The 23,615-nt window shown below is 40.2% G+C and overlaps 3 protein-coding genes across 4 annotated transcripts; 1 reads left to right on the top strand and 2 right to left on the bottom strand.

Annotated features, from left to right (window-relative positions):
• Window positions 1–2,068: 2,068 nt before the first annotated feature.
• On the bottom strand, window positions 2,069–3,412 carry LOC136357417 (uncharacterized). The gene is made up of 2 exons (XM_066312673.1): window positions 2,695–3,412; window positions 2,069–2,460 (listed from the first exon to the last, which is right to left on the bottom strand). Exons 1-2 carry the CDS (start codon window positions 3,410–3,412, stop codon window positions 2,069–2,071), a joined length of 1,110 nt encoding a protein of 369 aa, XP_066168770.1.
• Window positions 3,413–7,187: 3,775 nt separating this feature from the next.
• Window positions 7,188–9,633, top strand: LOC4343109 (CRIB domain-containing protein RIC7). Of its 2 annotated transcripts, none has more exons than XM_066312776.1 (5): window positions 7,188–7,530; window positions 7,745–7,850; window positions 7,976–8,103; window positions 8,360–8,450; window positions 8,765–9,633. In XM_066312776.1, exons 2-5 carry the CDS (start codon window positions 7,790–7,792, stop codon window positions 9,238–9,240), a joined length of 756 nt encoding a protein of 251 aa, XP_066168873.1. In that variant the 5' UTR covers window positions 7,188–7,530; window positions 7,745–7,789; the 3' UTR covers window positions 9,241–9,633. The 2 variants fall into 2 exon arrangements, with proteins under 2 accessions (XP_066168873.1, XP_015646202.1); XM_015790716.3 differs by having other exon boundaries at window positions 7,213–7,530; window positions 7,724–7,850.
• Window positions 9,634–13,517: 3,884 nt separating this feature from the next.
• On the bottom strand, window positions 13,518–19,384 carry LOC4343110 (probable E3 ubiquitin-protein ligase XBOS34). The gene is made up of 9 exons (NM_001422124.1): window positions 18,763–19,384; window positions 18,539–18,653; window positions 17,396–17,476; window positions 17,224–17,312; window positions 17,041–17,132; window positions 16,819–16,900; window positions 15,971–16,073; window positions 14,922–15,007; window positions 13,518–14,614 (listed from the first exon to the last, which is right to left on the bottom strand). Exons 1-9 carry the CDS (start codon window positions 18,862–18,864, stop codon window positions 13,823–13,825), a joined length of 1,542 nt encoding a protein of 513 aa, NP_001409053.1. The 5' UTR covers window positions 18,865–19,384; the 3' UTR covers window positions 13,518–13,822.
• Window positions 19,385–23,615: the final 4,231 nt, after the last annotated feature.

Below are 23,615 nucleotides of genomic sequence, written 5' to 3' on the forward strand. Positions count from 1 at the left end.
GGAATATATATGAAACCTTTATCTTTGCAACCGGAAAAAACTACCATATTTTTTTTGACGAAAAAAAATACCACATTTTTGTGGTTAAATTATGTTCATCCTACATTGGATGGCACAGCATCACGTTACAGATTTCGATGCTAACACACTATTTTGTACCGTCTTGGAATAGTGAAACGGCAAGAAAACTATAAATTGAATCCTTTATAAAAAAAAGCTTTATTTCCTTATCAGTGAAACGCTAAAGTTTAATCCTTTATAGAGAGAACTTACCATGTTTAAACTAAAACTTCAGAACTTCCACAAGCTGTACCTGACTTTTATTGAAGAAAGCACTTAGCAAAGACCTCCCCATTAGGAGAGTCTTGATATAGCCAACTGGCTTTTATTTTCCTTTACAAGGAATGCGACTTGCAGCTCATTTTATGAGACTTGTTGAAAAATTCTTCGGTTTCGCTCGAACCAGATGTTCCACCATGTAGTTATCAAGGCTCCTAAAATTTTCTTCCTTGTAGCGATCGATGTTAGGGCGCTTAGAGTTTCCCACCAGTCTGCAATGTTTGGGATTGATTGTTGAAGAGGAGTTGAACTAAAACCCAGCAAGCAGATAACATGGGCTCCAAACCATGTTTGTGAAAGGGCACTCCTTAGCCAGGTAGGTGGTTTGCATCTTCAAAGGCACATGTGCAAAGACTGCATATCCAATCGTAGGGCCAGCATCTAGGGTCGCCACTGTAGTTGGTCTTTCTATTTGCCTTCCCGGGTTCTGTATCTCACTTTTATTCCTTCTAATATATCCGGCGAATCTTTTGCCGTCCGTTTCATTAAAAAAAACTGAAGAATGCACTAGCGTACTTGGAAGAAAAAACAGTCTATTAATATTGATGCACAGTCACTAGAACGGGATCGCTTATCTGTGACGGGCTGAAAGCATCATCACTATCGGGTAAGGCCCCCGTCACTGGGCAAAGGTCACTGATGTGAGGAAAAATCTCAATCGGGCAAAAGTCTGCCACGGATGGATGTTATCTCAATCGGGCCGAAAACAAAGCCCATCACAGATGAGTATGACCAGTCAAACCAGCGTAGTTAGGAGCCCGTCACAGATGACTAATCTCAATCGGGCACACCACTAAGCCCGTCACGGATGACTAGTCATCTCAATCGGGCATTTAGATAGAGCCCGTCACCAATTGGTTTGACCCCACGTGTTGAGTCAAACGAGTCCCGGTTCAGATGACTTATTTCTATCGGGCTTACTCTAAAAGCCCGTCACGGATGAGTTAGCTCTATTAGGATTATTCTAAAAGCCCGTTACGGATGATTTATCTCTTTCGGGCATTATTAATATGCCCGTCAGGGATGAGTTTGGAACAAAAAAAAATAAAATTTTATAATTTGGCTAGCCTCAGGCTTTTGCTAGCCATGCCCGCTGCAAAAATTGACATAAGCACATATATATAGTCCCATTCCCAGCAACCCCATTCCCAGCATCACAGTATTCATAGCCAATTCATAACATTTATATTCCTAGCATCACAGCATTTACATTCCATCACAAAACATGCATTCACAGCCAATTCACATCTCATTCACATGTGTTTCCATCACAACACATGCATTCACATCACATATACTCCCTCCGTTTCACAATCTAAGGCTTTCTAGCATTGGCTATATACATATAGATGTTAATGAATCTAGACAACATCTAAATGAATATGACAATGCTAGAAAGTTTTACATTGTGAAAAGGAGGAAGTATATGTCATTCACATCCTTTTTTCTCTCCAAAACCGCCGACATGCATCAAAACCTGCAAAACTAAGTTATAAATTGGAACAATTTTATATGTAACTAGAAATGCAAGTATATACAGAGACGAGCTACCTAGGACTTTATTCTAAAGAATATAATTGTATTACAAAGAATATTTACAAAAATCAAATGTTTGTCGCATATGCATTGCAAATGTTCTGCCATTCCGAGACGAGCTAACTAGGACTTCACTCTAAACATCCCTTTCGATGACAAGATATCATCTAGTATGAATTGTGCTATCTCCTCTCTAATGATTTCGAAGTTGATTTTCGAACAAATCCGCAGGGGCAGACCCAAGTTCTTTCTTACCATTGAAAATTTTCTTCTTTATTCTAAAGGCGTGCCGTAGGGGGAGCCATCTCCTGTGACCCATGTAAACCATCTTTCTTGATTTCTTCAGCCACCTACTGCGTGTATGTTCCATACAGTCAGAGCATGCCTTCTTTCTTTTCATGGTTTGTCCAGAAAGATTACCTAGCGCGGGATAATCATTAATGGTGCAGAACAATAGAACTCGTAGTGTGAAGTTCTTCTGACCATATGAATCCCAAGTTTCCACACCCTCTTTCCACAGAATCTCAAGGTCATAGATAACAAGCTCCAAGAACACATCGATGTCATTGCCGGGTTGTCTCAGACCTTGGATTAACAAGCACAATATAATATATTTCCTTTTGAAGCACAACCATGGCGGGAGGTTATAGTTCGCAATAAGAACTGGCCAAGTGCTGTGAGAACTGCTCATGTCTCCGAAAGGATTCATGCCATCCGTACACAAACATATCCTCATGTTTCTGGGGTCGGCAGCAAAGCCTTTGAGCTTTCGATCGATATTCCTCCATTGAATCGAATCCGCAGGGTGTCTTAGCAAACCGTCATTCCTTCTCTTTGTGGCATGCCAACGTACTAACTTTGCTTCATTGGGGTTGGCAAATATTCTCTTGAAACGATCAATGATTGGTAGATACCACACAACCTTCGCCGGACTACCCCGCTTTGACTTCTTTCCCTCCCCCGCGCTCTTCTTTCGCTTGTATCGAGAAGCCTTGCAGACAGGACAAGCATCTAAGTCCGCGTATTGCTTGTGGTACAATATGCAATCGTTTGGACACGCGTGAATTCTCCGGACCTCTAACCCTAGGGGACACAGAACTTGTTTTGCTTCATATGTCGTCTCGGGCAATGTGTTCTCCTGAGGAAGCATGTCCTTCAGTATTCCCAAAAGTTCTGTAAAACTCTTGTTTGACCATCCACTACTAGCCTTCAACTTCATTAGGTCTAATGTTGCAGATAATTTGGTGTGCTTTGGCTTGCATCCTGCGTATAGAGGAGTCTCCGAGTCACTGACCAACCTGCTGAACTTCATTGAATCTCTCTCGTTCATAGCTGGGTCATCAACGTCACGTAATATGTCTTGCAGCATATCAGGGTCCACATCAACCATTTCACCGCCCAATGGAGATGGGACAAACATGTCATGCTCTTCTTCATCTCCTTCTTCATGATTGTCTGCACCACTTCCGTCTGCAGCTGCACCATCAGTACCCAGATCTTGCTCTCCATGCTTCACCCAGCATGTGTATCTCTTCATGAAACCCCGGCATATCAAATGAGCGTGTACTTCCTTTTCATCGTCCAACCAAATCTCATTCCTGCAATCGCTACATGGACAACACATGTACTTGTCGTTTCTTCTCATCCTATCCTCCACTGCGGCTTTCATAAAACTTAATACGCCATCTCTATACTCCTTGTACTGACGCCTCAAGCCAGTCGAGTACATCCAACTTCGATCCATCGCTGAACAATGAACAATATATTAGTTAACATCTCATAACATAAGTACTACTAAATTAATAGGAAATGATTAGTACCCTTTTACTTACTTTTATGATTTTCCTGTTTTTGTTTGCAAAAAAATTTCAAAAATTCGCCCCCTTCAACCTCTGTTGATGAAAAAATCGAACACACCGGCCTGGGAGATCTGCTTAGCTCCTGTGCAGGTCCAAATATGATGAGATGCGGGCGTGCCAGATGCGGGCGTGCCAGTCAGTTTGATCCTGCAACTGACAAGATATGCAAATAGTACATCAAAACAGCCAATCGGCTGACAAGCCGATGGAGTAGTTCCAGCCGATAGCCGATAATAGCCGATGCCGATACCAGCCGATAGCAATAGGGTTTAAGCAATCGGCTATTTGTCCAATATAGATAATGATATAAAGGCAATCGGCTGATGATAATATAATATAGCAATATAATCCAGTAGAAACCAATCGGCTAACAATATGAAATAGTAGAACAAATATTGATCCGAAGGATAAAGCATACATCGGCTGGAGGTCCGATGTCATAAGATCCACAAGATTAGATTAAACAGTGAAACCTTTGTTGCCATCGGTTAAATCCAACTTATATGTATATGCAATCCCTACAAGCCGATGCAACGTCCAGATAACTTATCGGCTAGCACCCCGATAAAATATTAGCATGAACCTATCGGCTTAACAAGACTTATATTATCAACAATAATCTAGTAGATCGAACCTAACCGATGCAGCACGAGATTGTATATGATAATCTAATACTCGATGAGACGATAGATCTGTCTAATGTGATGGATATAACAAATCTATTTAGAACAGCATTATGATTGTAGAGATATATCGGCTAAGACAGGAGATCAGACCTAACCGAGACAGTCCCAACTAAACCGATGTGTCTCTAAACATAATGCAATTAGAGATAGAATTGAGATATCAGGTAAACAAATATATCAACCAAACCAGAGCGATCCAAGAGATCGAATTGATGCAGGCTTGAACAACACCAACGTAGCCGACAGATTCACCAGGGCCCGACAGAACGTAGGACTTACCCCTTCGCTAGAGATCGAAAGCCGATGCAGCCCTGCGTCAGGTGCCCAAGTTCCGCCGGAAGATAAGTAAAAACCTTAGGGAAGAGGGTGGCGATGCGCCAAGAGTATTATTGATCGATAGATTGATAGACCCCGGGTGTACATATTTATACCCATGGGTTGATACAAGTCCTTGTCGGACAAGAAAGAAACTAACCTAAAGATAAAAGGAAAATATAAAGTCCTTATCGGACACTAAACACACTTTCCTAAAGATAAAGGAAACTAACAAACTATTCCTAATTAATAGATAAACTGCCACGCCGCATCCTCTTTAAACTCGGTTACTTAGGGATAAGCTTCCTTTAGTAGATTGATTTCCTTAACCGAATATAGCAGGAATCCGACTATTGGCGACTTGATAACTCCCATCGGCTGATTCCGAGATGCTGCAGCCGATAATGATTCTAAGCCGATGACGTCTTTGCCGATTACCAAATTTCACTGTTAACAACCTCTCACCAAAATAGTGAACAGTGGAATAACTATAGACAACGGACTGTTGGAGTATATATAGTGTGCAAAGTATATCTCAATCGGGCCAAAAAAAAAGTCATCTCTAACGGGCGCACACTAATATCTAACGGGCAGAAATAGAAGCCCGACACCGATAAGAGTCATCGGTGACGGGCATTCAGGCCATCTCAATCGGGCCTTCTTTGGAGCCCATCGCCGATGACACTCATTTGTGACGGGCTCAGTATTTGGGCCCGATTGAGATAATGGAGGTCATCTCAATCGGGCCTAACTTCGAGCCCGTCACAGATGAGTGTCATCGGTGACGGGCTATAAAAATATGCACCCCGACGAGTACATCTACAACGGCAAAAATTTAGGCCCGATTAAGATGACTTCGTTCTGACGGCCCACGTTGCCCATGCATGTGATGAGCCGTCACAGATGAGAGGACCTGTACTAGTGAGTCAACCCGGCCAGTCTCCTATTTCTTTCATATGTTGATATGGTTTTGAACGTGCATATTTGTCTTTTTTGTAATCATATGTCAGAAATGATTAGAATGGAAGGATGTGAAGTCACTTATGATGAGAAATTTACTGGGTTCATTTTTATATGATATGCCATAATACTCTTGTGCACAGTACATGTTAAATGAAATAATCTTTTATTCCCTCTGTTTTTTTAATATATAACACCATTGATTTTTTTATTCGTCTTATTAAAAGAATTACATAATTATCATTAATTTTGTTATGACTTGTTTTATCATTAAAGGTAATTTAAGCATGACTTATTTTTTCACATTTGCACAAAAGTTTGGAATAAGACAAATGATCAAGTGTACGTCTAAAAGTTAACAATGTCATATACTAAAATACGGAGGGAGTATTATTTTGTGAATTGTATAAAGCTAACTAAAAAGTAAATTTCAAGATAGTGTTACATCATCTCATTTGGCTCAAATTGTTATAGTAAGAACTTAAATTTTCTGTGACATAATAGATGCTTGAGTTTTACCACAAACTTCAAATAGTGATGTTTCTGAATTTGGACTTTAACTGCACCACAAACTTCTAGATTTTTTTATACATATACCAAATGCATATAGGCCCATCTTATTTTGAAAGCAAAATATCATCACACTACTTATAGAGTTTTCAGTGCTCAAACAAATAAAATATTCGCCCCATTCTATATAATAATGTGTTTTAGTTTTTTCCTAAGTTAAACTTCTTGAACATTGATCAAGTTTGTACAAAAATAATTAACAACTACAATGTACCTAAGTCAAATATTTCATAGTGAATTTTAATGTACTTAATTTGATGTTGGTTTATTTTTCTATAGACTTGGTCATAGTTAGAGAAATTTTAGTTAGGACAAAACTAAAACACTTTGGAGGGAATACTTCTCCTTTTGTATTGGAACAATCAAAGCTTTCTACCATATACTAACATGCTGAAAGGCAAGAGTCATATTCTAGTATACTACTTCCTCCGTTTCATATTATAAGACGTTCTAGCATTACCCACATTTATATATATGTTAATGAATCTAGCCATATATGTATGCCTTATAAATGTGGGCAATGCTAGAAAGTCTTGTAATCTGAAACGGAGGTAGTAATAAACTAAAGAAATGGCCGGTTACTCCCTTGAGGAACTACTGCTTAATTATAACGGTCCAATCTGCAGGCTTTGCAAAGAATTATTCCAAGCAATCATATACTTCTTTACTACAAGTTTGCTGATGGAAAACGGTCCATATACAAATTTTAATTGTTATTCTAAAAAAAATTCACCGGAAAACAAGCAGACAAAAATGTAAGAGAAAAAAAAAGATAAATGCTTAGGGAACTCCTGGTGTAAGTAGCCAAAGGTTATTTCAAGCAGTAACATGTTTTCACTTAAGTAACTATATTTAGGCAACGTCCTCTGCAGCCTCCAACAAAATTTGCCATAAACTGTGTATCATCTTTATATAGCCAGAGAAAGGACTGGTCACCCATTCCTGCACCCATGCATGGTAGAATAATAGGAGACAGCTCAAAGGGTTCTTGACCCTTCAAAAAATTGTTAGGCACAAGATAGAAGTCTTCTTCTTTACCCTCAATAATTCCATCCACCACAAGGCGCCCTCCGCTGAGCTTGGCTTGGCAACGCGGAGGGACGGACAATACTGACCTCTGAGAAAGAAGACATTGAGGGAGGAATAAACACAATGCCATTGGCCCGTTGAGGAAGGGTGAGAGCCAATTAATTGTTAACAAGAATTGACCATATAGAGAGGTTCAATCTTGTTAACAGCAAATTTTGACGTTCACCCTTGGCAGAGTAAGCATTTATTCTTGTGTGATGATCATCTGAATTAATTTGGATCTTCTTCCTTTGCAAAATCATCTGCTTACAACATGTTTTATATATACGTCTTGTTGAGGTTTGAGAGTTATTGGCTGCATGGTTTCCTTTCCTTTGTTCTATCATATGTTTTTCATTGCACAATCTGTTATATGTATTTCTCCGGTAGCGGTTTTGCGAATTCGAGAAGAGAAGGCGCGTGCACACACAAAAAAGGAATTTCAGGTGAAAGGGCATGAGCACAAAGATGAAGAAGGGAATCCTAAGACCATTCCGCTACATCTCTAACATGATGGGTACGTAGGCTCGGTTCATATGCTGATCTCTATAAGAGAAAATGCTATTTTGTCATCATAAGTAATATGAAGCTACTATTAATTTGTCTTACCAATTAACTTTGTGATATTATGCCATATGCCAGATGGTAAGGAGGCGGCACAAGACATGCAGATTGGATTCCCCACGGATGTGAAACACGTGGCGCACATCGGATGGGATGGGCCTAGTGTCCCCAACAACAATAATAATACTGCAGGAGCACCTAGCTGGGTAAGCCGGCTTCTTTTTGGAAGCTAACATAACAAAAATGTTTGAATCGATCATCAAATGTTAATGTCTACGTTTTCAATAATCTCATCCCAATTTTGATGTGGGGATGGGTAGTATATAGCATATAGATATTACACTACTTTTGTAGCTTTCAAAACTCTTGGTGCAATTATGTGCAGAGACAGGAGATGTAACTTTCATCTTCCATTATCTGAAAAATGAAAATATTCATTTCACTGCATTGAGTCATTGACAGATGAAGGATTACCATTCGGCGCCACTGGACTCAGCCTCATTTAGGAGCGACAGAGGGGGCTCTGCTGCAGCTAATCCATGGGCTTCTCAAGGTTAATTTTCACATTTCATCAATTGCCATGAATTTTTCGCCCTACTTCTTCTTATAGTGAACGCAGTGCAAACTTTGGTTTTCTATCTACTAATCATGTTATTATTGGCTGCAATGACTGAACATTCCCATGAACATTCTGTTGCAATCCTTCTTGATTCTTATAGTGAAATACCACACAAATTCAGATTCAGATTTGGATATATAGAGTGCTGTGTTGAATTCAGATTCAAATTGATATCCGTTTGATTTAGTTTCTGTTGTTACAATCAAAATGCATGACTGAAGAAGAATGTTTCATTTCATTTGTGACAGAAATCGTGGTAGACGGAGGAAGCCTAGGAGACACATCCTTCAGTGAAACCAGAAGCGAGGCCAGCGGCAGCATGGACATCACCGCCGGCGACTCCCCGCCGTCGCCCGACTCCCGCCGGTCGAGGCGGCACCGCTCCAGGGGCTCCGCCGCCACCTCCTCCATGGACTGCACGGCCGCCGACGGCGGCGCCGCCCCGGAGAAGAAGGACAAGGCCAAGAAGAGCTCCCGCGGCAAGAACCGCAAGAAGGACAAGTCCGACAAGTCGGCGGCCGCCGGCGCCGGCGACGACGCCTCCGGCGCCACCTGCCAGGACCTCCCCGCCGTGCCCAAGAAGTCCAACCGCCGGAAAAACAAGGGCGGCTCGGAGGGCACCGGCGCCGCTGCGGCCTCCAAGGCCGACGGCGCCGGAGCCGGCGGGGAGGACGCGGCGGCGCCAGAGCCGCCGGCGACCGAAGAAGCTCAAGATCACGACTGATAAAAAAAAAAAGACACGAACACGAACTTCTTTCGGGAGACGAAATCGATGAAACTAAACTAAAGCTTGTCACGTCACGCTCCGGATTTGCTTCGAGCGAGCTCGGATTTAGATGGATGGGTATATAGATTTTGCTCGATCATGCATGGCGACGTTCGAAGAAGAAACGGGGTGTGTGCACGCCCTAATTCAAACTGATCCTTTCCTCTCAATTTTTTTTCCCTTTTTCTTTCTCTCTCTCCCTACTGTAATACTATTTGATCGACATTTTGTTGAATATGTGTTGTGTTGTTCCTGACTCACATATATAAAGTGTACCAAGTGGGATTATGTACGTTTTGTATAACCGCGGTGAAATATTCTGTGAAATTTAATGGATCCCTCTTGAGTACCTTTGCTTTGAGCCATCGACATGCGGTTTGTGGCAACTTCCTGAGTGTCTTCTGTGCGGGTTTGCTGATGAGCACATGATATATTCCATCTTTTATTTGCGGATGACACGTTACTCTTTTTTTTAAGGGATAACAAGATCAAGCGGATGCAGTAAAGAGAGTGCTGGAACTTTATGCACAAGGTATTGTTAGGGTTCTGACTGGGTTAAAAGGAAGACTCACTGGGTGTCATAGGAATTGATGATACAATCAAAGTATGGTGGCAGCATGGGGTCCAAAGATATGTGGTTGTTTAATCAACCGTTGCTAGCTCAACAGGCGTGGAGATTGCTAGCCCATCCCGACAGTTTGTGTGCACAAGTGTTAAAAGCTAAATACTACCTGAATGTGTGTTTGAGTGATACAACGTTAAGTGGTAATGCGCCACCGGGATGGAGAGGAATCGAACACGGGGCTTGAGCTTCTGAAAAAGGGTTTAATTTGGTGAGTTGGTAATAGCAAGTCAATTAGAATTTGGAGGGATCCCTAGATTCCGAGAGATTATTCGAGGAGCCTAATTAGAGTAAAAGGTCGTTGTCGTCTAAAGTGAGTTTCATAACTGATTGGGGGAGAATGGAACTTAGGATTCCAATAAGATAAATAGAATTTTCCTGCTAGTTGATGCATCAAGAATTTTCAAAATCAGAATTTCTTAAAGAGGGGATGAGGACTGCCTAGCATGGCACTCGAAGAAAATAGATCCTTTATTGTTTGCAGTGCTTACAGGTAGCAGTAAGACTGAGAGATGTTTCTGAGGGTGGATCTCCTTCAACCTCAGCAGACGATGGCCAGCGAACAATATGGGACGTAATTTGGAAATATCCTGTGCCACAAAAAGTCTGGATATTTGCTTGCAGAACAGCCACTGATAACTTGACAACCAACTAGAATAAGAGGAAGAGATGTCTAGTGCAGCAAGGGATTTGTTCCTTATGTGGTACAGTTGTTGAAGACACTTTCCATGCTCTTTGTCAATTTAACCATGCACATTCGTTGTGGAGGGCTGTGCAAGAGGAATGGCTGGCCATGCCAAGAATAAGACCACATAATACATGTCTGGATTGGTTATTACTCTATTTGATGCATCTTCTCTGAGATTGAGCAATTTATGATCCTAATGTTGCTTTGGCGCATTTGATATGTCCATAATGATATTATGGCATCAAGAAGGTTTCTAGCAAATTATGTTGATAGTCTACTCCTTATCAAGCACTGCCCAAATGCACAATCAGGAAAAGGGAAGCATGTTGTGCGTTACTATCAAATAGTAGGCAGTAAAAAGAAGAAGCCGACGATGACCCCTTCTAGCACCATGGTTCTCGGTTGGCTAAAGCTGAAACATGGTTGGATCTTGGATGAAGCTGAATATCGATGGCTCCTTTGCAAAACAAGATGGGGTGGGAATCGGCATGGTCCTTCGAGATTGCCATGGCTCCCCAATTTTTTCAGCATGTCAATTCATCAATTTTTGTAGTGATGGTTTGGAGACGGAACTTATAGCTTGTCTTGAAGGAATTTCTCGTACCTGCAAAGGACGATTCTTCCTATAGTTGTGGAAACATATTGCAGTGGGATGATCAACATGCTGCTTTCCAAGGAGTTAGACTGATCGGGCCTTGCTTTCTTGGTCAAGGAGGCTAAGTTCCATATGTCTGGAAATCAGGAATTTGTACTGGAAAAGGTTCATCGTTCTCAATATAGGTTAAGCGATGAGCTTGCAAATTATGCTCGTTATGAAGAAAGCTCAGAGTTTTGGTGTGGTAACTCTTGTAAACTCATCCCACATCTTGCAAGAGAGGATTTATCTTTTGATTAATGAATTTCCGTTTTCTCTAAAAAAAGGTGTATCAAGTGTGCTTGAATTTTATGTATTGTTTCTATACAGAGAAACGGTTACTTGACACCACAAAGATGTTTTGATAGATGAAAGGACAACTTTTAGAGCATCCATAATGTATGTGGAGGAAATTATTTTTCTAAAGGACTGAGATTAATGAGACCTAATGGCCAAGAGTCATCTTCAACCTCATAGTTAGAGATATATATGGACCCTTGCAAGCTTCGCTAGATTAGGTTTTGGGCTTGTTGTAGGTGGGTGGAGAGGAGAGCACTGAGGTGTTAGTTTAGAGGGAAGGGCACTGGGGTGACAAAGGATTGGTAGAGATAGGTGGATGGTGAGGCAGCAATGGCAGCATCGGAGCCATAAGGGTGAAGGTATCAGGAGGCTCGTGATTTTGAGGTTATGTATTCCAAATGTGAAGGAATAAAAAAAAAGTTATAGCCAAAAGCCTAATATTTGTTAAGTGGGAATTGCCGAATTAGGCCATTGGACTTATGCGAATTGGGCTATTAGAAGAGAGAAGGGAGAAGAGAGGAGAGAACAAGGCATGGGAAAATGGGTTAAATTTGTTTATTAGGTTGAATACGGCTTAATTATTTTTCATACACATATGTATTACATATTGTATATACCTTTTTTCTCAAAAAAAAATTAGGTATACATATGAATAGCGAATTCCCTTAAATCTATATTAGACTCGCCCCTAGAAGGTACAAAGGACAATGGTAGGTAGGGTCAGTGGTGGGGCGAGGGTAAGGTAGGTTATGTGATTATGAAGCAGGGATAGCACCGGCCAATTAAGCGATGTGAGCCGTCCGACATGCATGATAGAGGAGAGGTGGGACGAGGGAAAGTTATGGAGTTGATGAAGATAGGCGATAGCAGCGACTTGGAGAAGAGGAGAGGTTGATGCCAATGCGGTAGAGGATGGTGATACACTGAGGGTGTAGCAGGGGTGGAGAGCAACGGGCACCGGGATGCTCCCTTTTTGTCATGACTCGCGTGATGCTCCCTTTATATGTGCACGAATCCGTAAGTGTTAAATTAGGAGAAAGACGGTGCATTAGATTTATATATCTTGCACGAATCACAAGAAATTCTAGTAGTCTAAAAGAGACTGATAGATGAAAAAAACAGGTGATTAATAAAAGTGCTACTGAACAATTGATAGCACTCGCAACTGTGGGTGAGCACCAATACCACAAACTAAAAAATATTGGTTTTGCACATAGTTGATATGTGATATTTGGTTGATTTTGATAAGAAGTTGGAACGGAAGAGATTAAATAGGAGTTTTACTCGATGCTAGAAGCTACAGAAATGTGCTAGCGGATGTTTTACAATATATCGTGCCAATTTGTTAAAAAAATCAAGATGGGTTCCAATTTGTGCCCTTAGAGATGCAAACTTTTGACAATCCATTGCTTCCACCCAACAGCTGCGCACAGAACTTTAGCCCCAAAAAATCGTCAACTAAATGCTCGCCTGTTTTAGCAATGTGCATGTTGATAGTAGTTGTATGGTGATCTTCACAACTGCAAGAGAAAAGCAATTGCGTACAAGTTTCAATATCAAATTTTGTCGAAAATCCATAAGATTTGTAATACTCCCTCCTCAAAATATATCAACTTTTAACCTCTAGGATTTATCCTAAAATATAACAATATCTTTACCAGCATTCTCTTCTAACTAATTATAACTCTCCATCATTCAATTTTCTCACATACCTTCACTTATTATCCAATCATAACCTTCACTTGTTTAATTCTACCATCTTTCTTTTGGTAAACCTGTTATACTTGTTATAGTTAACAGAACCATAAAATTTTAGTAGTTTTCCTCTAAATTCTAAACTACTTGTTGTACTTGTTACAACGCGGTGATAGAATTTTAAGCAGGCGATTACGAGCATTATTTATTATTTAAGTAGCTTATATCTACAACACAGCACACTAGCCAATAAGTTTGCTGAAGGACAAAATTAAAATCCAAAACAAAGTGAAGTGTAGTTGAAACACAACCAGCTGCCAGACATTTAGCCAACAATTAATCTTATGTATACTGTATAGTTCTCATAGATATATATGTACACAAGTTCCCTATAGTAATGTATCGTACTACCGTTCATAGCTTCACGTAATGCACATAACACAGAATGTATAATTTTTTCAGTACAATTGGAACATCAAAATCACAGCTGACAGCATGACATACTTTACAGATGGAGCTTTTCTTTTTCCATCAGAACTTGTAACGAAGAACAAACACCCATTGTTCATTCCCATGTCTACTATTTGATTGTTGGAATTGCTCAAACTGCATAGAGGCGGATAATCTGGTTAATCTTGGCTCGACAAATGGGGCATCCCCATTTCTTTGATTCTATATCCTTCAAGCAGGACATGCAACCAGCCATGTGACCACACGGAATGCAGGCACCTTCCACAGGAGCATCCAAACAAATAACACAGGTTCCCGGTGGAGTGTTACCGCTGTTGCTTGCATTAGCATCACTTTCTGCAGGTTTTGCATCACCTTCGTTCTCTGCAGGTTTTGCAGAGCTTACCGCTGTACCACCGTCAGCAGAAGGCATGGTTACGTCGACTGGCGTGGAATCTATTGACGGATACTGAATAGGACCATCGTAGAAGGTTCCCACGGCAAGTGGAGGCGCAGTTGGGACTGGAAGAGATGGAAGCGCCTCCTGCGGAACCACGAAAGTGCTGTTCTGGCTTTTGTTGTGTTTGGACGAACTTTGGCCAGAGCTTGTTCCAGGCACGTCCCACCCATTGTATGTGCTACTGCTTGATGTAACAACTGGTACTTGGCCACTTGTCTTTGAAGGCGCAGAAGTATCTGGTGGGCCCCATCCATTGAGGGAGTTGCTTGGAGGGTTTCCCCAATCATTGGTCGCAGTAGTCGTTGTTATTGGCTGAACATCGGGCACTCCCTCGGCTATAGCTGACAGGATGGAGGCATTGATGGCCATTGCTAACTCAGCATCCTCCTTGCTGGGTGTGGATATCACTGAAGGTAATGATGATGCTGATGATGGATTTGGCAGTGGGGCATTCGCTGGTTGAGCAGGAACCATGCTGGCAACCTAAAACAAAGAGGTTCAGAAAAATGCAGCATTTTTTCCTCTGTACAAAATGATGATTTACTATTGACTAATCAAAGTTAAGTTCATATTGATAAAAGAATCAGACATCAACTTAACTATAACCAATAATTGATACAACCATTAACTGATGATATTTGATATATAACCAAATCATGCTCTAGGGCGTAGAGATTTCTGCTAAATTCAGCAATAGGAGAAAGGTTTGCTATTCAAATGACCATTCAGAATATACTACTATTAGAGCCAAACAGGTAAGGAAAATATTCCATAAAGTAAGGTTTGTCACCTGTGGAATGCCACAACATGCACTATAAAACCATTGAAGCTGCTGTTTGTCACCTTCACACACCGGTAGAAGCTTGTATCGAGTTCCTGTGCAAAATATTTCAAAGAAAATTAGAAGATGATAGATACATCTTAATCAGACCACAAGTTAGCAAATATTCCCATGTTTAATCTAACTATGAAGTACAGATCACAGTTCACAAATGTAACTCAAGAAACAATGTATGCATTTTGCAGAAAGAGCAAAAGGATACGCTATTCCAGGAATAAAAAAAATCTTACACAATGAATTGAATTTAGTACGGTAAGTCTGGGACCATTTGTGTAAATGTGTATGATAATACAAATTACCCTATTTTTCATCAGCATAAGGCCACACGTGGCAAAAAGACAAGGGAAACAATACAATGAAAAAAAAACTTCAACTACTGGTACTACTTGCATCACAATTAAGGACCCCTTATGCAGATTCATACAAAATATATGGCGTTCGATGTATTTATGCTTTGTCCATAGGGTGCAGAGGGGAAAATACTGACGAAAGAATTCTTAATGTGTACTTTCCTTCTCATTTATCCATTTTCACCTTTCATGATTCTCTTCTTTTTTTTTAAGTACTGAGTACTCTATTGAAAATTGAACAGTACAGAAAATCAGTTTTTACTTGAACCTATGTATGTGGTATTACTATTTGTTTCCTATAGGCCCTATAGGCCAACATGTATAAACAGCCATGGGATCTTCAGACAGAATAACATTTACCTAAGCTTGAACATCCTAGCTGGAAATCTGGAATGTGCTAAACATACCAATATTTTTCACATGTGAAGAGCTCATGAAATGTGAGAAGGAAGTTGACAACATGCAACTTTTATGTTTTAGGACACAAACAGATGTTTTTTATCAAATTATATCTGACACCTGAGAAGGGCATAATCAAAGTTGCATGAAAATTATAAAATGTTTAAAAGCTGATAAAGAATTTAGGTGCCAAAACAAACAAGCATTTAGAATATGCACAAACATGACTGAAAACTGAAATAGACATACTTGTTCCCTTGTCGAAAATTGTCACAGAAGGATTGGCCTGATTAAACTTTGGTTCCTCAAGTTGACATTTCCAAAGTTTAATTACAGCTTGTGGTTTAGAAGCCTGATTGATCATAAAACAGAAATGTTAACACATAACAATCAATCTAATACCATATAGCTATAGAAAATGCTAAAATAATTCAATTTTAATACTTAAAAGAACAGAGAGAACAGAAATACTGTTTATATTACTGCAGTAAACAAAACTCTAATTTAAGATTTTTAACAAAACCAATTGTATGATGTCCTTAACTAATCTAAGTTTGCATCTATGTTTGTACTGCAGCAAGAAGAAATGACATGTTTATAATTATGACACGGAAGGTATACATCTGTGGCTGTGCTACACAAATTGGTAATATTGGTCACCCTGTACCTTTGATCTTTGAGATACCAAGTACATTTACCGCCATACCGACAGCAGGTGGTAAGTTAAAGAATTAAATAAAGAGGAAATGATTTAAGTGGTTAGTTGTGAAAAAAAAAACTCAGAAGTACAGGGAGGGCAAGTGGGAAGTTAAATAATGTTCAATAAATTAAATAAAGAGGAAATAAATTAAGTGGATAGTTGCCAAAGAAAAAAATTCAGAAGTACAGGGAGCTTGCCATTTCCTGTGCAGACTTTTTCCTTTTAGAGAATATAAATAAGTAAAGCACGCACTACAAACGCAGGAGAAGTCACTAATCCATTACTAATAATCTCATCTTAGTAAGAACAAGACACAAGAGTCCATTGATATGCCACATATAATTTACTACATTAGACCTAAGCAAATGAGCATTGACACAGACTTTCAGTTTGGTACCTGCAATTCAGGGTATATCGTCAGCTCAAGCTTGAGTGGCCGAGTTTGATTTCGTGCTTCACGGGGTAAAATCACCGCCCAACTGAGAAGACATTTAAGCATGGGTTAAGAACTCATAAAATATGCTGAGAAATAATCCTGACATATATGAGCACTTTGATACATATGTAAGGTAATACTGTAGACTATAGAAAATTATGCAAAGGTCGAAGAAAGTGTTACATTTTCCTAGTCAGGAATTGTGGAGCAAATGCTTCCAAAAATCCAGGACCATAGTTCTCCCTCATCCATCCACAAAAAAGAGAAATACGTCCCTAAAAGTAATTAATGAACATAAAGCAAATAATAGAAATGAGTCATGACTACACTAATGCGAAGCCAAATGTTAAAAGGAAAAAAACATACCTCTATGGCTCGTACGACATTCACATGACCCTTTTCTCTAGCCAAATCAAGTGCCGTGTGGCAATCATCATTTGTTATAAACGGATTAGCTGCAAGAATACAGCAAAAGATGTCATTGTTGTAGAACTATCACAGGGCAGAAAAATAGTATGTTGAATATACACAATTGTACCTCCATGAGATAGAAGCAAATGGACAGTCTGCTCAAGACCTTTCTTGGCAGCATGGTGCAATGCAGTCCCACAATATGACCCTGCAGAATAAAAGAAGTTATTAGATGTGATAAAAATATAACTCATAGTGGCCTACTGGCTTTCCCTCTTCATGTAAGCACATATTCAGGGATGAACCCAAAGAGTTATGGAAGTGCAACAAAGGGCACTAAATCTCGTTTAAACTGAATTCTAGTAGAAAATAAATTCCTATACTCCGATAAAGACATGTGTCGAAATCAGGGGATATTTGGTCATCTGAATTCTGCTAAAAAAATGGGGGCAAAAAATAACACATGGAAATTGACATGCATTTAAGAATACTATCGGATTTGGGTGTCTAACTTGGAAAAAAAATAATTTGTACAGAGGTGCCAAGCCCTTTGTTGATATAAGTTATAGAGTATTTTGACCATGAAGAATGATTAAGATGCTAACTGTTTTAGAAGATATAGCATGAGTAGTTAGTATGTGCATGAGAGCTGAGACTGAGGGAGAAAACACAAATAGGAAATATCATAGGAAAACCTACTTAAATTTACATCCAAACCTCTACCAACAAAACTTCTGAAACTATGTTCAATATTAATCAATGGAGGGAATTACTAAGAAAAATCACATTCAATGGCTCTCCCTGCATGTTGGTATGGGAAGCATTGGCATGGAAGCAAACGGAAACACATCCAACTCTTCTTTCATGATGGCACGATGTGTATCAATCCTGGGATACTGCGGCTCCACTCATTTGGTTTCATGCACCACCGTCTAAATGCCAGAACTATAACAAATGCAAGCTAAAGCAAAATCATTTTCTATTTGCCCACAAACACCCTCGCTCTCTATTTGAATTAGAAGGTTCAGTACTAATCGACGTTAAGGTGCCACTTCATACTGCAAATTTCTACACAACACCCAGGCAGTCTACAAATTAATTCACTTCAAAGCAGCCCAATAACTGGATTTCAGCTAATACAACAAATTAAACTAAAAACAACGAACTAAGGATCTCCAATCTGCAGAATTTGGACAGACCATCTTTTTATCTATAACACAGGGGACGAAGAACAGTGCTGATATAAGTTGAATCAGGGCAGTGCTAATACCAGGACGGTAGGCGTTCACATTTGCACCCAATTCAATCAGCACCTGAACCACATTGATCAGATCAGGCCGCATGCTCGCGACCATCAGGGGCGTCTTCCCTTCCTTGTCGATCCACTGCAAAGCAAACAGCATCCAACCCTCAACAAACAGTAACACTAATCAATCTATGTAGAGTAATAATGAAACATAAGAAGAAAAAAAGGAGAGAGAATCTCATCCTTGCCTCAAGACCTGCGCCCTGCGCCCGGAGCGCCCGAATCCCATCGGCGTTGCCGTAGTTGACCTGCTGATACACCAGCTCCTCCTTGGATTGCTGCAGCCCCATGCGGGCTCAAGATCGCCCACCCAAAAAGGGGATCTTCTTTTTTTTTCCCCCCGATGAGAGAAGAAAAAAACAAGAGGGGATTTTTGATAGATGGTGAGAGGTTTCTGCGGGGAATCGCTGCAGGATTGGGTGGAAAAGCCCCCAAAAACAATTTCTCTACGAACAGCTGCGCAGTTCAGATGGAACAGGGAGACCAAAAAGAAAAAAAATTCCGCCGGAATCGGAATCGCGCAGAAAAACCAATCGAGGAAAAGAAAAAAAAAAGAAACAACGGGTTGCGGAATTCGTCGACCCCCGTGCGGGCGGAATCCGAGTACCCCGAGGGTTCCTGATCGCGCGCGCGCGGGGCTCAGGAACCCGCGGGGGGAGTAGTAGAAGATTTTCCAAGGCAAGGGGAGGGCGAGTTGGGGATTGGAGATTTTGGGGCGGGGGGGATTTTCAATGCGGTTAGCTCGCGAGTGGGTGGGAAATTGAAGGCCAAGTTTACAAACAATTTTTATTAGTATTCTGTTAATTAATTGCCTTAGTGACGAAGGGATGGATGCAGCCAAGAACGTACTACGTGACCAAGTTACGCGGTTGTAAACCGTGTAAACGTCCTGCAATCCACCCTGTTTTTTGGTCTGCGACTTGAGCGAGGTGCGAGGAGGCAGCAGACTGTTGACTCGTCGCTAATGAATTGTCACCACGGTTGGCCGATCGGGATGGCAAGGTTCCAAACTACTTCATCTGTTTAACTTAAGATGATTTAGGTTTTAAAATTGATTTGTTAATTCATCTGTCTGTCTAAATTTATATAGATATCAGCGAATCTAAATAAAGTATAACATTTTATAGTGTGGAATGGGGTTGTAATAGTTGGGTGAGAGTTCTCTCAAGAATTTAAGCCACCCCTAAACGACTCTTTTTAAGGGATTCTATACAGATTTAAAGTTCTAAGGCCGTTCACAATGCTCCACGTTGTCGTGTGGATTCGCCGCTCCACCTAAGCCGCATGATGTCGTGGAGGAGGGAAGGTGTGGGCCCTTGGACCTTCGCTTCAATGCTCGGTGCTTTTCATGGGCGAGAGTGCTTCCTCTAAAAAAACTGAAAAAGCTGCTAGGAAGAGAGAGAGGGTGTGGAATCTAGCTGAAAAAGCAGCTGGGAAGAAAGGGAGGGCGTGGAATGGTGGGAAAGCAGCGTCGTGAGGATAGGATGGCCTGCACTGTGGTGCTTGGATCTTTAAAAAACCTCATCCTATATGGCATATTATGTTCCTATTAGTAGTACGTTGTATTGTAAAAGACCTAAGAGCATCACCAAAAATTCTCCTATTTCCTTTCAAAAACTGATTTTGAGTGTAGTAAAAAAATCCATAGATCACCAATAGCCTTGCACAAGTTTTGGAGTTCCCATCTCTTCCTCGCCTCTCCTCTCCTTCCCGCGCGAGAGGCGAAAATGTTCCCGCTCGGTGGTTCATCGTGCCTGTGCCCGCTAGCTCAAAAAGGTTTCCAGGGTCGGCTTTATCCTTTGCGCTGTTTGTTGGAATTAATAGATGGGCCTTAGTCCACTCGAAGATTAATTCTTAGGAAAATCACAAAAGCCCACCTCATGGGATGGCATGCATTGGAAGTTTAGTACCACATTGCTTATTCTAGGAGAGGGGGACCTTCTTAAAAGGGAGGATGCCCTCCTAGCCACTTAAAACATGTGAGATGGAGAGAAGAGAGGGAACACACATGCTCGCTTGCTCGCTTGCTTGGCATGGCGGCGCGCAGTCCGCCAAAATTGGTTCCTCACCTTTGCGTAGATGCAGCCTCCTTTTGCAGTTTTGTTTTGCTGCGAGAAATTCGGATAGGTTACGTGCGACTTATCTGGTTCGGTTACGCGGAGTGGAGATCGTGCGAGTGCCCTGATCAAAATTCACTCATGCATCATTGATCCACTATATAAGAGTGTGTCAATAAGTTCGTTGGTTGTGTAAGTCATATCGAGAATAGATCTCAGAGTGGTGTCAATGCTAAGGACAAGGTGATAATTAAACTATTGTATATGTTATTCTTATATTAATCATTTAGGTACTTTTTAGCCTAATTTTCTTTTGTAATTATATATGCAGCTTCTGTAGGCTGAGATGTTGTATAAGAAGGAAGACGATGAAGATAGGTCTTTTCAGTTCATGTATTGCTACAATTTTTTGAAGGACCAGTCGAAGTGGATTGAATAGCGCATTCAGAAGGCAGCTCAAAAAATATAAATAAGAAACAGAAGATCCATGCCCAATCTACTCTTGCTACATTTGCACCTTCCAGTCCTCAGAGCTACGTCCCTCAAGAGAGAATCATATTCCAGGTGATGGTATGCAGCCATCAGGAAGACCTGCAGGGAGGAAGAAAGAGAAAGAAAAACAACATTAATGCTTAGATCAATCACATATTGATGCTTTGGATTATTTATGGGCTAGGAAGGAAGAGGATGATGCGGAGAAAGAGCGGCAAAAAGCGGAGAGGTACAAAGTTGCATTCGCACTTGATCAACAATGGATTGGTTTGGAGAAAGAAAAGTTTGAGTTGAAGAGAATGATAGAATAAGATAGGATTATGAGGCTAGATACTAGTGTGATGTTCATCGAGGAGCAAGACTACTATAAAAGTGTGAACAATAGTATTTTAAGTCGACGTTCGGCTTAAGCATAAATTCATTTCATTTTCCATCAAGTAGCACTCAAATTTGTTTAGGTCTACACCAATTTGGTTGCAGCTTTAATAGTTTTTTTTTGGGCTATGAAGATTGCACTTATTTTTTTAAAGGTGTGTAAAGTAAATTTAGTTACCTATTTAAATATTTGGATTGAATGGCTGCCAAGATGTACATGGTGTTCTGCTGCTGCTTGGAATTACTGCTGCTGCTCCTGAATGCAGTTTGTTGTTGATGATCTGGAAGTTGTACAAAGAAATTGTCTTTGGTGGGGTTAAAGATGTTGAACTTCAAGAACTCTGGTAGACCTCAATCCCTTTTAAAATAAAAATCTTTATGTAGCTAATGCTCAAGGGGAGAATTCAAGTGGCAAACAACATAAAAAAATGAAATGGCTTGGTAGCCCATTTTGTAAGTTGTGTGAGTCTAAGGAAGATGTGGACCATCTGATTTTTAAATGCTCACCTGGCCACCTGCCCAATTTATGTGGTGTGTTTTTAGAGATGCATTTGGCTGGCAAAGGATCCCTGCTTCTAGAAGTGAAATCTCTAAGACCGAATTCAAGGCCTATGATCTAGATTTCTATTGGGCCACGTGGCACCCTACGAATTTGGTTTGAATTCTTTTAGGAACTGCCACATGTTAAAGTGATGGGTGAAGTATCCGCATCGTGAGAGATCGGAGAAAAACATAAACGTGCACGTGTGGGGTGGGCCTGCATCTAGCTAGGCCGTGCGACCTTGGGCCTAGCCCAGGCGTCCCACGGCCTTTCCGCAATATGTACATGCGCATGGCCTCCTCACACAGCGATAAGCCCGTTCGCTCAAAAGAAAGGGAAAAAAAAGGTAGCGTGAAGGACTGAAGGTAGCACGTGCAGAGCCATTATAAAAGGAAAAAAAGAAAACAATAGGATTACAACAAATCCACTACAGGTTAGTTGGAATGAGGGAAAGTCATCACGTAAGCATCATGTGTTTCTAAAATTTTTTAAAAATAGTGAAATTAAATAAAAAATAGAGTACCAGCGAGGATTGCGTTAGGACAATCAAAAGTCTTCAGATAAATACAATCTACAATAGGTATCTAAATTTCTATATAATGGAAAGAATAAAAGGTGAAATTAGATGGACATATAAGTTTATTCTGTGTGTTCCCTATTAACCGATAATTTCAACACTACTTTCCTATTAGTTCGGAACATTTCTGTTTTCTCTCCTCACATTATACTTTTTCTAGATGCTAGGAATCCATTTATTTTGGAACATGGGTAACTAACAATAATAATTTTGCTATAAATTTTGTGTGTGAAGCACAGAATAAATATAGACATTCATATACACCTGTGCGTACACTTACTCTGTAAATGTACATGAGCCCCTCCGAAAACTAGGTCGTCAAGCATATCTTTGGATTGATGAAGATTGGTAGATTGCCTACCATTGAAACAACGGAAATTAACCAGCTGAGTTACATTCAGTATCTTTACCATGTCAATGTCCCTTATTTCTAAATGAAACTAGCATTAAGAAATAGGTAACCGAAGACACATTTATTTTAGATGTGTATTTCCTACTGATTATACAAACTCTATCACTTGCAGGTTTATGACAATTGCATTGAATATTAGTAAAACACGTTTTTTCACCAATATATGTCAGGTTTAGTCATTTATCCAAATTAAATAGCTAGTCCGATCAACATGATAAGACCACTAATCAAGATAATTTTACTACTCTAACTTAATTTTACAAATATAAAATTAAGAAAACCTTTAAATAATTATTTTGAGGGTATTATTTCTTAAGAAAATGCACATGCTATAAACTAGCTAGCGTGCCATTGGCACGCTCATTTTCTAGTGGTAAACCTAATTCAGAATCAGATTGACTTAAAAATAAGATCCCGTGGTTTCATTTTGCTGCAGTAGTGTGGGCGGTTTGGCTTATCAGAAATGATTGGGTGTTCAATATTAAACTTATGACAGATATATATTGTGTTTTTGCCTTACAATTAAGCTCTGTCATTTGCAATTTCTTTGGAAAAATCTAGCGCCGACGAAACTAAGGCCAGGGAGA

The sequence above is a fragment of the Oryza sativa genome, chromosome 7 (genome assembly GCF_034140825.1).
Source record: "Oryza sativa Japonica Group chromosome 7, ASM3414082v1".
Taxonomy (NCBI): domain Eukaryota; kingdom Viridiplantae; phylum Streptophyta; class Magnoliopsida; order Poales; family Poaceae; genus Oryza; species Oryza sativa.